Below are 14,022 nucleotides of genomic sequence, written 5' to 3' on the forward strand. Positions count from 1 at the left end.
GGTGTTCTGGCGCTGCACAAAGGAGGAAGGCAGCAAGTGAGCTGTGCTGAGTGGCGAGACAGCTTGATGTGTTAATAACCAGAGCAAGAAAATGGAGTGGCAGTAGACCTCCAGCTTCCATAGCATGAATGAAGGTTTTATTCATTGCCTGCCCTGTACTTGAAAAAGATGTTGATATATTTAAAATGTTGTCTTTGCTTTCAAAAGGAGATTACGTTGTTGAATGTTACATGAAAGCACAGCACTTGCCCCACATCCTGGCGTGTGCCTACAACTCCAGAACATCCTGAGGCCCTGCTGGGGGCTGGTGGCACCTTGAAGCCAACCCATCTGGGGCTTGTCCCAGCCAGTGACTGGTGGCAAAGCTGCAGGAAGGAGTTAAAACTGCATAAACATCATATACAGGTGGGGTCTGGCAGAGGGTACATGGAGCTGTGCTGCATTTCAGTAAGGAAAAAAGATGATTGCTTAGAGAGTTACCAGACTTCACTTTCCAAACAGCCCAAGAACTCACGGTGGGAACAGCTACCAGGCCAAAAAGCATTTATTTATGCTCCATTTAATTTGACAGGTCAGTACCACATCATTAAGAGGAAGGCACGGCTGCTTTACGCAGTGGGAAGAAGGAAAACAGTCTCTCAGCTGGGTCAGCCCTTCTGCAATAGAAAACATTGCTGATTTATGCTCCCAAATGGGAAATCTCAACCTTTCCTACTCAGAAGCTGCATTTACACAGAGAGAGATGCTCACTGCTATCTCCAGGCCACGTGGCTGTGGGTTAACACAGTACCCAGGCACAGCTGAATAATTCCAGGTAGACTCCGTGATTAGAAGCTGGATCCCAGACTGCATCTTTCCAAAGCTTTCCTTCAGATCTACAGGACAGCAGGTTGAAGGAGCCCTGCTTTCACTCTGAGTAATGATGTGACCTCCATTCAGATGATAGCAGTTAATCCCTCTATATTTTGGGAAAGGTTTCTAATGCTGTCAGAGAAAACCACAAAGGGAGCAAAGGGCTGCCCGGCCACACAGATACCCACAGCTCTCATACACAGAGATCAACACATCCTTTTTTATTGAGCAGTGGAATTAAAAAAGTAACAGCACTTGGTTGACTGGGAACTAATAACCAAAATTTGCCAGTAGCAGAAATTCGCACAAGGATCTTTGCTGACTTCAGTCACACCCTCGTGCACCTGCAGCCTCTGCCATTCTGCTCTGCCAGCACTGGGGCAGCTCCAGCACTGGCCTGCAGGTGAGAGTGGGCCTGGGATTTACTTCTAGCACAGTTCACCTCAAAGTGTTGGGTTCTATTAACACTAAAATGCCCTGAGAGAAGGAGTTCCCCTCCGCAGCCCACATCCTGCCATCTTTCCTTTTGATTCCTACCTTGTTCCAACTATTTCTCATTATTTCCCACTGCAAAGTGGTGTAATACACCTGAGAGGAGGTGGCCCAATATGCAGCCCTGCTACAGTACTGCTGGTTTGCCTGTCACAGGACAAATGACACAGCTCTGTAGATCTGTGTGCCCTGGTGGCCAAAGAAGGCCAATGGTAACCTGGGGTGCATTAAAAAAACATGTGGATAGAAGGACGAGGGAGGTGATCATGCCCCTCTGCCCTGCCACATCTGGAACACCATGACCAGTTCTGGGCTCCAGGCCCTTAATCATCTTTGTGGCCCTCTGCTGGACTCTCTAGATGATTCCTACCTTATTTGAAATGATGTAGCTACAAAAAATATCTGTCCCTACGTGGGAAAGGGTGAATCAGAGCTGCTTCTTAGTGCCACTTGACATCAGTTATACATTCTAGTTCTCATGTACACAGATGGTCGTCTTTAAAAATCAACAATTTACACTTCAAAAAAGTTTTACAGTGAAGTTCTTTCAGCAAAGATCAGTCCACGCAAGGAGGAGCCAGTCTACTGCAGGCAGAAGGCACTTGGCCTTGACGTAGATTTGGGAACAAGTCCTCAAGGGGCAGGCACCGACTGCCCTATGTCCTGCCACACCTCAGTAGTTCTGCAAAGTCTGGTGTAACCACCCCACACTGCCCCATTCTCACAGGGTGGTGGAGGGGAGCTTCTTCACCCGCCGCTGTGCCAGGATGGAAGACTCGATGGGTTTCAGCTGGGGGCTCGGCTTGGAGCTGTTCAGTGCAGAGTATGTGGCAGCCATTGCCCCCTTGGAGAGAAGACACAAGAGTGATCACTCAGGTGTGGGAGATGCTTTACAAGAGGAGGGAGCAGAGGAGCCAGAATCAAAGCCAAGATCAGATTGCTTTTTTTTCTTTAAATCTCCATCCCTCACTGACATGCCATTCATAGAACGATAGAATCACTGAGGTTTGGAAAAGACCTCTAAGATCACCAAGTTCAACCCCCACCTATCCCCACCATGCCCACTGACCATGTCCTTCGGTGCCACATCTCTATGTTTTCCAAACACCTTCAGGGATTGTGACTCCACCACCTCCCCTTGTAGAGAGTGATGAGGTCTCCCCTGAGCCTCCTCCGTATAGAACATCCCATTTCCCTCAGCTGCTCCCCATAGCACTGTGCTCCAGATCCCTCTCAACTCCATTTCCTTCTCTGGACATGCTCCAGGGCCTTGATGTCTTTCCTGTAGTGGGGGGCCCAAAACTGAACACTTGGGGTGCTGCCTCACCAGTGCCATACAGAGAGACAGTCAATTCCTGCTCCTGCCAGCTGTGCTACTGCTGACACAGCCGAGATGCCATTGTCCTTCTTTGCCATCCGGGCACTCTGCTGGCTAATGGTTGACACCTGGCTGAACAACACTCCCAGGTCCTCTTCTTCCTTGCAACTCTGCCTTGCTGCCCCAAGACTGTAGAACTGGCATGGGTTTATTGTGACCAAAGTCTTGCTGAATTTCATCCCATTGGCCTCAGCCCATTGATGATCTTGTCCAGGTCCCTCTTTAGAGCCTTCCTACCCTCATGCAGATCAACACTTTTTCCTAGTCTGGTGTCATCTGCAGAATTCCAGAGGGTGCACTCAATCCCCATGTCCAGCTCATCATAGAAGATATTAAACTGGGCTGGCCCCAGTATCAGCTCCTGGGGAACACGATCTGTGACTGCCACCAGCTGGATCTAACTCCATTCACCACCACTCTCTGAGCCTATCTGTCCAGTCAGTTTTTCAGAGAACCTTCCTAAGCTTTCCTGCCCCAAACACTGGCATTGTCTCCACAGAGCCCACAGCTCTACAGTCTTCTAGTCTGCTCTGCACACACCAGGCCCACTGCTTTCCAAAGAGCTCAGGGACAAGGAACCCAGCCCACTCCGTACCTTTACCAGCTGGACATCCTGGTGATTCAGCTGGCTCTGGGGCAAACTGTCCTTCTGTGTTATCCATGGGTGCTGCAGGACCTGTTTGGCTGTCAGGCGCTGGTGAGGATCTACATGAAGCATCTTTGATACAAGGTCCTAAGGGAATCATTTGGAAAGTCAGACTTCTGAAAACTTCATACTTTAAAAGAAAAAATGCCACCCACCTGTTCCCAAATTCAGATTTCAGTTCAGAAGCCAAGTTTAAGGACCCAAGATATCAAGCTCCTTTTGTATAAAATATGTTTTCAGTGGGCCTGGGAGGTATAACACAGCAACAAACCCAGTGTGAGTCAGGCATGAGGTTGTTGCTGCATGCAAATTTTCACAGCCTGAGCTAAAACAAAGCAGGCAGAGGTGCACTGCTGAGCTGCTCGTGGGGAAGATGCACACAGGGAAAAAGCCACACTACTGCTTTTCTCTACTCCCCTCTACCTTCCCTCTCTAGCCTGCTCTAAACTTGCATCACATATGCCCGACCCCCACCCTGTAATACATTGCAGGTAGACACCACATCATGCCTTGGCCATGTCAGAAATGGAGTCCCAGTTGCCTCCATTGACTGAGAACTTTCCCCCGCCTATTCGGGTCAGGATCTCTTCTGGAGTGTCACTGGGTCCGTTTGCAAATGGAGTGCAGCTGAGGAGAGATGAGAGCAAGAACAACATTTACCATCCTGTATCTAGGCCACGGAGTGGTTCTGGGCAGCAGGAAGCCACAGAGAGAGGCACTCACCCTGCAAGCATCGTGTAAAGGAGGACTCCCAGGCTCCAGATGTCACAGCCCTCATCGTAGCCCTGTCGCTTCAGTACCTGGAATAAGCAAAGGAGAATAAATATGTTTGGTTCTGGTTGCTGAGCTTGTTTCAGCTTGCAAAGAGCAGCACAAGCCCCCTGTGCAAGCTGGGTGCAAAGCTGCTAAAGCCCCACTGAACAACAATGGCATGGACTAAAGGTCAGCATTCAAATCAGACTTCAGTTTCATGGAATAGAGTAACCCTCCCAGCTGCATCAAAATGACAAGTGAGAAAGAAGCTACATTCCAAAGTGCTGACACTGCATGAATGCTCCATTGCTTCCCATCTCTTTTTCTTTCTTCCACACGAAGACAGTTGGAGGGAAAGTAATCCCACCTCTAACAGGTCATTTAATCAGGAAGAGAAGCAGCCTATGAAATCACTGGGATTTTAGCATCTTATTTCCCTACACAGAGCCCCAGCATTTTGGACAGCACAAGCTGGAGGACTGCACTGGAGATCCCATATTTGTTCTGTACTGCAGGTATTGTTATTTTTCTAGTAACTAATCCAAGACAAAATATGCCAGAACAGGTAAAATTAGACCAATCTGTGCAGAGTTCAAACACAGGCTGGGGGAGGGAACTGAGAGCTACTGAAGCCTCAAGTCAGCAAGGCGCTTACCTCAGGTGCCACAAAGTTTGCGGTATAGCAAGGAGTCATGAGAAGACCATTCTCAGCTCTCAGCTGCTTGGCAAAGCCAAAGTCACATATGCGAATGCTTTCTGGGTTTCCTGACTCATCCACATAGAGAATATTGCTGGGTTTCAAGTCCCTGTGAACTACCTGCAGAACAAAGGCAATGCTACATTCATGCCCCAAGAAAGACTGAAATTACATCAAGATCCTCAACCCCTGCTCTGGCCCCATATCTGCTTTGCCAAGACATCAACGCAAGGCACAATATTGACACAAAGCACCCAGGGAAGCAGATGTAACCATACTCACCCCTTGAGAATGCAGATATTCCACTGTTCTGCAGATTGTGTGCAGGACTGAACTGGCCTCCCGCTCCGAGAAAAACTTCTGTCTCAGGATTTTATCTAGCAGCTCCCCTCCTCTCATCAGTTCTGTCACCAGATACACGTACTTCCCATCATCATAAACCTACCAAAGCAAACGTGGAAGGGGTTAATTAAAAACTGCTTTCCAGGCTTCCCTGTTGTATTTCTACCACCAAGAAGCAGAAAGAAGTCAGCAACACAGAGGTGGTACTGATTGGATGCTTCCTCACCCCAGCATGATCCAATGAGCAGTGCCACTGGGGTGCCCATGCTGAAGTGGCATTCTCACACACACATGACAAGTTATTCAAGGTACACTCACATCTTTCAAAGTAATGATGTTTGGATGTTGTCCATATCGCAGGAGAATCTCAATTTCTTCAGAGGGGTCCCTCTTGCTCTTGTCTATCACCTGCAAGGGTACGAGTAAATGTTACTCACAGCTGGATGGGACAAGCTGAAGGTTTCATCACAGAAGTACAGAATGGTTGGGTTAGAAGGGACCTTAAAGACCCAGTCTTAATTTCAGCTGGGACAGAATTATTATCTTGTGTGGCTGGTATGATGCTATGTTTTGGTTCAAAGAGAAAAACAATGTTGATAACACACCAACGTTTATAGTTGTTGCTGTGTGCAGTGTTGTACAGAGCCAAGGCTATTCCAGCATTTCTCAGTGAAAGGCTGATGAGGCCCAAGGAGCTGGGAGGGGACAGAATCAGGACTTAATCAGCTGACTTAAACCAGCCAAAGGGGTATTTCATACCATATGCATCATGTGGAATGAGAGTTTTGAAGGGAATGGGAGCTCATCTTGCTCTTTTCTACTCACTGAGAGGCAAGCTGGGCATCAGTCAGTAGGTGGTGAGCAACTGCTTGTGCATCATATGCTATACACATTTATATACATATACACACACATACATATATAGTGATAACTATTTCCTTTTCTGTATCTTAGTAAATCGTTTCATCTCAACTCACGAGTTTTTTTTTTTTTTTTTTTTTCTTTCTGATTCTCTCCCCTATCTCACTGGGAAAGGGGCCAGTGAGCAACAGATTGTGTGGTGCACAGCCACCTGCTGGGATAAATCACAACCACCATCCAGTTCCAACCCCTGCTGTGGGCTGCTTGCCCCCCACCCAGTCAGGCTGCCCAGGGCCCCATCCAGCCTGGCCTTGGGCACTTCTGGGGATGGAGAACCCACAGCTCTTCTAAGCAGCCTGTGCCAGTGCACTGCAGACATACTGTGCTATATCCATTCCTTGTCATTTGCCCCAAAATTGTATATTTAAGTCCCACAGTCAGGGAAAACAATTTCATTCCTTGTTATTATTTTGGTCATTACAGGGATGAACAGAAATCTAACAAGGGAGGTCAGACTGAATATCTCAGACCTTGACTGCATACTCCATGTTGGTTGTTTTGTGAATGCACCGTTTGCACACTGAGTAGGAGCCCACACCAATCGCCTCCTTCACCACGTAGCCATCACTGAACTGGATGTTCTTGCCATGCAGCTGCTGCAAGAAGAGAGCAGGGAGCGAATGAGCTGGGAGGGTTCAGGGAATGGTTTGTGCAACGAGTTAACTGCAACACCAAGTGAAGTGATAGACTGCTGTCTGCTACATCCCACATCCTCTCCTCCCTCCTGGGGAGACAGAGGAGAGGAGAACACGGCAAATATAGGTCAGTAGGCTAACACAATCTGCATCCAGCACACTGCATTCCTGCAGCACCTCTCATTCACATAGCCTGAGTCCACCTGGCAAGAAGGAGGCAAACACTCAGTGTGCTCTGCTGACCTCTGCATGACAGTCAGTAAGAGCAAAAGAAATCAGGATGCAAGAATTCGAACCAGAATATCTTTCCTTTAACTCCTGAAGACCCACTCTGGAGTTACTGCAGTCTCAAAGCAGATGTTCTTCCATCCCCATGTCTCACCTGCACCACGGAATGCAGGGGGGGCTGTGCAGGTTTCACCTTGCTGTCTTCCATCAGACCGGTGGCCACAAAGCTGAATCCGCGGAAGAGCTGATGTGCACCTGCACTGGGAGGGATGCCTGGGGAATCTGCAACAGGAGTTGAAGGAAAACTTGAAAAGGAGCAGCAGCGGAAGCAGAAGCCTTCCCCTCATGGCTGTGCTCAGACAAGAGCAATATGATGCAGCACCAAGCTACCAGTAACACCCTGTGTATGGCTGGGACTCCTCCCTAAAGTAGCCAGGAGGAGGCAAACCTTTACCCTGATGGCAAAGGCAAGGCAGGATTAAGCTGTACTATTTCACACAGGCTTCAGCTGAATTCATAAATTCATACCAACCTTTTGGTGTACGCGATGTAAATTCTGTATCAAAATAAAAGGTGTCATCAGGCTGACCTACAGCAGGCTTGAAGGGTGGCTTGATTTCCCTTCGGTACAGCTTCTGCAAAATACAGGTAGTATATGGAAGTCCTGGAATAGCTGAATGTGCTCAGAAGCGTGCAAATAGCTGCTAGGAATGAGAGGCTGGGAAGAAAATTTACAACACTAGAAACAGTGTTGTGACTGCAGTTCAGCAGTGGGAGGGATGGCCTCCTGGCCAAGAGAGCGCCTTTCAGTCCGTTTGTGGAGAAATTCTTTAGGTTTCTACCACCTATCATATATTAATCAAGAAAAAAAGTAAATAAATAAAAAAAAAGTTCTATGTATAATGCAGGGAAATGTAGGTTCAGCTATTGCCCTGCTTCTCTGCAGGGTACAATGCAGCTGTTTACCTGAGCCCTTCCTACTCTGTGCAAGGCAATCCTTGCGCCAAACCTCAATTAAAACCTGCACCTTAGTTCTGAGAGCTCAAACCAGGGTGAGGTCACCAGCAACTCAGTATGAAACAGTATCTTGCATGACTAACAGCAGTTTGGTTTCGGGAAGGACAATTAGGAAAGATGGAAACATGGGTTGGTAGCACTCCCTCAGCTGGTCAGACTGCAGGTGGCACCACTGAGGTCAGCAGAGCTGCATCACTGTGCTGAATGGGGTGAAAATTGCTTTTGCGTTTCTGATACTCACATTCCAGTCAATAGTAGAGTAGAACGGATGACGCTTTATCTCTTCTGCCCCATCTGGACCAGAACCTGAAAGATCCACCCGCAGACTGCTTAACATTTAATCAGGATCAGCAACAAAGCGAAGGCTATCACCAAGCATGCAACATAACCATGTATTATGGAGAACCTATTAACTTAGCACAAGTGCCAGCATGCTGCCAACCCACTGTGATGTGAGAGGCACAGCTACAGCATCAGGTGGATTCAGAAACAAAAAATGCCTTACCTAATCTGTTGGCTGGGTTCCTTTTGAAAAGGGCTCGAAGGAGGCTCTGTGCCTCAGCGCTCAGGAACTGAGGCATGCCCAGTTTTGCTCTAGGGAAGAAGTTATGCAATCAGCTGCAGGTATAAAGAAGCCAACCCACAAGCAGCACCTCCACCCCTGAAACAACAATCTGTTTGGCATTTTGTACTGCAGCCTTCAAACTGAGTGTTGATACAAAGCTACCTGCCAAGTAATGGCATTATGTTGTGAGAACCCCAACTGCAGCATGCTTAGAGAAAGAGCAGCACGCTTGTCTCTATACACACATGAAATCTCCTCTTACTTAAGGATGAGGGTCATCGTCTCCTTGCGGTCCTTCCCCTGGAACGGCAGCGAGCCAGTGAGCATCTCAAACTGAGACAAAGAGACAACAAGGGGAGGTCACATATATAAACAAGTCTGAGGGCTGCACAGATCTCATTACACCTTCATCTGGGAATTCTCCACAGCTGGCAGAAGCCTTGCAAGTGATCAAAAGCCTGGCTCTGGAAAAAGAGAGCAGGCATTACATTCTCAGAAGGGAGCTGTATATCACATTGTGTAGTGGGGATATGTTCCAGCAGTGTCTGCTCCTGCCACAGCCCTTGGATCCAGCAGCTGCCAGATGGTGGCACCAGATCTGCACAGCAACCAACAGCCTGCTCCAGGGCTGACACTGGCACCAGCACATCTGCTGGATGCAGAGTCACCAAATGGCATTTCATAGCTAACCCCTGAGCAGATGCTGAGGTTTCCAAGCCCACCAGTTGGTACCTACCATCAACACCCCATAGGACCACCAGTCCGCACTGTGGGAGTGGCCCTGACGGTTCACAACCTCTGGGGCCATATATTCCACTGTCCCGCAGAAGGAGTAGGCTTTCTTCTCATGGTCTATCGCTTCCTTACTCAAGCCAAAATCTACGAAAGAGAAAAACCATCAGCATGGTCTAAAAAACCACCTGGTCTTCACAATGGCCTTGAGCAGAGAGGTCTGAGAGAAGTTCCATGTTTCAAGAACCAAGGTTTTTATGGAGCACCTCACCTGTGAGTTTGATGTGTCCTTCTTCATCCAGGAGGATGCTACAGCAAGGAAGAAGAAAACAAGTCATTAGTGGCAAGAAAGGCTGGTGAGAACCAGCAGGTGTCCCAGAGCTGGTCAGAGATGCTCCAGAACTCCAGAGGAGGGACTTATCCATCCTTCCAACACCTGTTTAAGCTTTAAGCTCCATCACCGTGAATGGGGGAAAGCAGCCCCCTTCTATACATACTAAACTTCACACTGAACCAATGAGCCACACAGACTACACCAAGTTTGATCCCTCCCATGTCTCAGGTAAGAACAACCCACTCATGCAGCTGCTGTGTGTCTCCTCAGAGGCCTTTTTCCTCCGAAGGCTCTCACTTACTCAAAGCTGGAACTCAGCACTGGCTGACATACTCAGACATGTGGTACACACTTGCTGCTGCCACAGTGCTCCTGGCTCTAACTGCTGGTGTGAGGAGCAAGAGCCTCACTGATCTACCCTGCTGCCTTCCATCTGCTTGGCCCAAGGCATCGTTTCGTGGAATAAGGTTGTGCTGTGCTCTGACTGCAGGCTGAGGACTGAACACAGATCTGTACCACACGTACTTCTCTGGTTTGAGGTCTCTGTATATGATTCCCAGGCTGTGCAAATGGTCAAGTCCTAGAGCGAGCTCTGCAAGGTAGAACTTCACATCCTCCTCTGTGAACATGACCTGCAGGAATGGATGGGGGTTATAATCCTGGAAGCATGACAAGCAACACCCTTCACACCCATGTTGTGCCTTTGTGCCCTTTTAAATCTAAGTTTCTGAGGCTTTGCCAGGAGACATGACATCCTGACATACCCTCCTTTGGGCTAGCAGCAGTTTGGAGGCTCCTTTCAGCTCTCTCAAGGACTTTCTGAGGGTTAGTTGTTCCTCCAGGCAATTAACACACAAACAGAGAGCCTCAGCAACCCACTAAGATGCCACAGTATACCCACCTCTTTGGAAAGCCGAGTGAAAAGGTCACCTCCTCGGAGGAAATCCAAGATGAGATACAGCTTCCCCTCTGTCTGGAATGCTGAAACACAAGCCAGAGCAGGAATCAGACCCCTCCACTGAGGGAAAGCTCGATAGTGTGACATTAATCACTTAAATTCCAATGGCTTCAGTTGTGCAAATGCCCTGCATTATTGCTAGGATTCAAGTAGGGTAACTATTCAAGGTAGATCAGATCTCCTGCCTATGATACTGAAAAGGATGCAATCCCCTGGCAGTGCAGAAAAGCATCATTTTATGTGGGATTTGTTCCTTTTCAGCCATTGATGCCCTGCTGGATGGGCTGTTTCTCAAGCAATACACTGGTCAATTTACTGGGGCAGAAGCTGTCCTCAACTTCCTCAGAGTGAGAGTGTTCATCCTGCCATGCTCTGACTTGAACAGTTAACTCAGCTTTCTCAGTTTCTCCTGAATTAGTGTTTTAATCCCAAGGATTTGACGTTTTAAACCTCCTCTCCTGGTGCCCCACTCAAGGGTGAACACAAGACCAAAGGCCTTTCCAGGAAAGGATTTGTTTTAAGGGGATTGTGAATGCTCCAGCACAGCACAGCCACTGAGAGACATGGACTGACACAGGCTCTGCCACTGCAGGTGCCCAGGACCATGGCAGACACACCTGTCCCAGCCAACCCCGTACTCACCATAGTGCAGCTTCACCACAAAGGGATGGTTTACATCAGCTAGGATGTCCCTTTCTATCTTTGTCCTTACACGATCACGCACTGTGGGAAAAGAGAGGAACAGTTCAGATGCTGGAGAAAGATCAAAGCCGTGATGTCAGCTTCACCCCTAGCCCTAAGCCTTCTGGGATCAGGCAGCTGGAGCCAGATCTTTCCAATCTCCATCAACCCAGGGCCAGCAGTGACTGGTGGTGACCTTTTTGCAGTGCCATTTCCCATGAAGCAATAGGACACAGCAGTAAGGCTCCCTTACCTTTCAGTGTTGCCTTTTTGAGCACTTTCATGGCATAAAGGTGGTTGCTGTCTGGTGGTGTTATTTTCCTCACCAAGAAAACCTGAGGCAGAAGAACACACAAGCTGGTTTTAAACAGCTTCAAAAGTCCTTTATTCATTGCAACAAAGCTGCTGCTGCACATGCACAGCACCCCTGCTGCACCACCCCTTGCTGTGGTGATGGCTGACTGACGTGAAGTTGAAGACAACATGGGAGCAGATGGTCTGCAAAAGACCTAGCTTGTTTGCACTTTGAAACAGATACAAATTACAGGCTATTTCCTTCCTCCTTCACAGAAGGGAAGCAGCAAATAGGCCAAACCCAGTCCCTGGCACACAGCATCACCGTGAGAAGAGAGGCATGCCCCAGCCCTCTGCCCCACACAGCACTGCATGCTTCTTTCCTCCTGACCAGCTGCATAAAGACCTCCGGGTAGAGCTGGCACACTGACGTTGATGAGAAGTGTCTCCGCAGCTGCCCTTCAAACTAGAAGCAGCCAGTTGCTAAGTGAACATATCAGATTCTCACCGGATACGGTCCGGTGAGAATCAGGAAAGAGGTTACGCTGGGGACAGTCCCTTTTTCAGCTCTTCTTTCAACACCACTTATCTGTGTGACACGCAGGAAGAGCTGAGCTCACCTTGCCAAAAGAACCCTGTCCCAGAACCTTCAGAAGCTCAAACTGCGAAGGGTCGGCTTTTTCAAAACCTTCCTTCACATGGTGTGTGATGTTGATTTCCTTCACAACACCCTCACCCTGGAAAAGAGAGGACATGGTTGGCTGTGAATATACTGAACAAGGGGAAAAAGGTCTTATTGAGTCAAAGAGCAAGGTCTACAGCTGCAGACTCACAGGAACCACATCTGACAGAGCCATAAAAGCAGGTGCATGTCGCAGCTACCTCCTGGCTTCAACACCTGGAACAAAGCAGTCCCCAGTGGGTTACCACCAGGCAGCACCATTACATCCCCACACTCTCCCCGGCACCAGAGGTGTTGCGTTCCTTTGAACTGCATTTCAGAAGAGTTCTTGAAAGCACCTTCCTTTTTAAGGCACTGGTGGCAAAAACAGGAGTGTTTATGCCACTAAAAATCCCACAACACAAAAATATGGTGGTGTTGTCAAAACATGGCCAGGGCTGGCAAAAATCAGACATGTTGGAGCCCATCTGCTCAGCAATCTGAGCAACTCTGCAACATAAGCCTTGGTGCATCTTCAGCACATACAGATGATGCTTTTAACAGACTCAAGCCTTCAGAAAGATTGAGGGGAAGCCAAGGTCTCTGGCACATGTTTTGTTTAAAACACATTCTTTTACTAGTTACTAGTTAGATTTTCCCCTTGCCGAGTAGGGGAGAAATTAGTGAGAAAATCAGACTTCGTTTTCTAGAGCTACTCAGATACTCACTGCGGAACCCACCTAATCAAAGCTTTTAGAAAAAAACAGGAACCAAGCTGCAGGCTCTGCCCTGCGCACACTGAGCTCCCACCCTCACTCCTCCTCACACAGCACACGGATGTGGTTGCTGCCTGCAGCACAGCATTGAGCACCCTTCCTTTCCCACTCCTGTGCTTGTCTTTTCTCTAGTAGAGCTTTGCTCCATGTCTGTTGGTAGCTTTGCTCTCTCAAGATCCCATGATATCCAGACACTCAGATCTGTCAGAGACCCATGCACAATACAGCCTGAGCACATAGAGAGGGTGGTGAGGCAGAAGCTCCTCCTATGTCACAGAATCATAGAGCCATTAAAGGTTGGAAAAGACCTCTAGGATCATCTAGTCCAAGTGTCAACCCACTCCATGCCCACTCATGGAATCATGAAGGTTGGAAAAGACCTCTAAGACCACCATGTCCAACTCAGCGAGCACAGCCAAGAAAGCTCTTATAACCTCTATGACAACAAGGTCTCACATTCCATGTGATCTCTCAGCTTAAATCAGCCATCTTACACCTCTAGTTTTGTTTGCAGGCTTTGCCCATGGCAGAAACCTGTTGGTCAGGAAAAGCTCCCCCCCTCCAGCCAACAATTGGCCCACAGGTCTCCATGGCTGTCCTTAATCCAGGTGCTAATGTGGGCTGTGTAGGGTTACATGAACCTTTAGGCACAGTAAAACAATCACCCTGGAGGCTGGTTGTGTCACAATGGGGCTGTCTGCAGGCTGCTGGGCTCCTTCCCTCCCTCCTGCCATCTTCATGGAAACTCAAGTGGGAAACCAAGCCTACATGTCACTCCCATGTATTTCACCTTGCAGCTTCACACACTTTTTCAGAGAGGAACATTCAAAACAAACACCGTGTCTACTTCCAAAAGACCTCCTCATACAAGAGCTGTGGGAACTCTTTGCCTTGGCCAATGGCAAGACCCACTGTGTTGAGCTGTGAAGGGTCACTGCAGACCAAGCTGCAGCTTGCGGCATCCCCCAGCAACCTGCAGCTCTGAGACCAAGTCCTACACCACCAGCACAACAGCCCCCATGTGCCACTGAGCCACAGCACTAACAGCCTTCATTGCACC

The 14,022-nt window shown here is 48.5% G+C and overlaps 1 protein-coding gene across 4 annotated transcripts in view; it reads right to left on the bottom strand.

Moving 5' to 3' along the window:
• Positions 1 to 526: 526 nt before the first annotated feature.
• The window catches only part of RPS6KA1 (ribosomal protein S6 kinase A1), a 29,589-nt gene continuing 16,093 nt past the window's right edge, over positions 527 to 14,022 (bottom strand). For all 4 annotated transcript variants that reach the window (XM_015883670.2, XM_015883668.2, XM_032448972.1 and 1 more), the window contains 20 exons: positions 12,146 to 12,262; positions 11,485 to 11,566; positions 11,193 to 11,273; positions 10,494 to 10,573; positions 10,118 to 10,224; positions 9,530 to 9,567; positions 9,263 to 9,405; positions 8,789 to 8,859; positions 8,467 to 8,555; positions 8,203 to 8,267; positions 7,477 to 7,579; positions 7,099 to 7,226; positions 6,552 to 6,677; positions 5,479 to 5,568; positions 5,101 to 5,259; positions 4,777 to 4,938; positions 4,092 to 4,168; positions 3,878 to 3,995; positions 3,318 to 3,455; positions 527 to 2,188 (listed from right to left, as the gene is read on the bottom strand). In XM_015883670.2, the coding sequence (XP_015739156.1) occupies positions 2,066 to 2,188; positions 3,318 to 3,455; positions 3,878 to 3,995; positions 4,092 to 4,168; positions 4,777 to 4,938; positions 5,101 to 5,259; positions 5,479 to 5,568; positions 6,552 to 6,677; positions 7,099 to 7,226; positions 7,477 to 7,579; positions 8,203 to 8,267; positions 8,467 to 8,555; positions 8,789 to 8,859; positions 9,263 to 9,405; positions 9,530 to 9,567; positions 10,118 to 10,224; positions 10,494 to 10,573; positions 11,193 to 11,273; positions 11,485 to 11,566; positions 12,146 to 12,262 (2,097 nt within the window). In that variant the 3' untranslated portion in view covers positions 527 to 2,065. The remainder of the gene's footprint in view (positions 2,189 to 3,317; positions 3,456 to 3,877; positions 3,996 to 4,091; positions 4,169 to 4,776; positions 4,939 to 5,100; positions 5,260 to 5,478; positions 5,569 to 6,551; positions 6,678 to 7,098; positions 7,227 to 7,476; positions 7,580 to 8,202; positions 8,268 to 8,466; positions 8,556 to 8,788; positions 8,860 to 9,262; positions 9,406 to 9,529; positions 9,568 to 10,117; positions 10,225 to 10,493; positions 10,574 to 11,192; positions 11,274 to 11,484; positions 11,567 to 12,145; positions 12,263 to 14,022) is intronic.

The sequence above is a fragment of the Coturnix japonica genome, chromosome 23 (genome assembly GCF_001577835.2).
Source record: "Coturnix japonica isolate 7356 chromosome 23, Coturnix japonica 2.1, whole genome shotgun sequence".
In the NCBI taxonomy this organism is placed as follows: domain Eukaryota; kingdom Metazoa; phylum Chordata; class Aves; order Galliformes; family Phasianidae; genus Coturnix; species Coturnix japonica.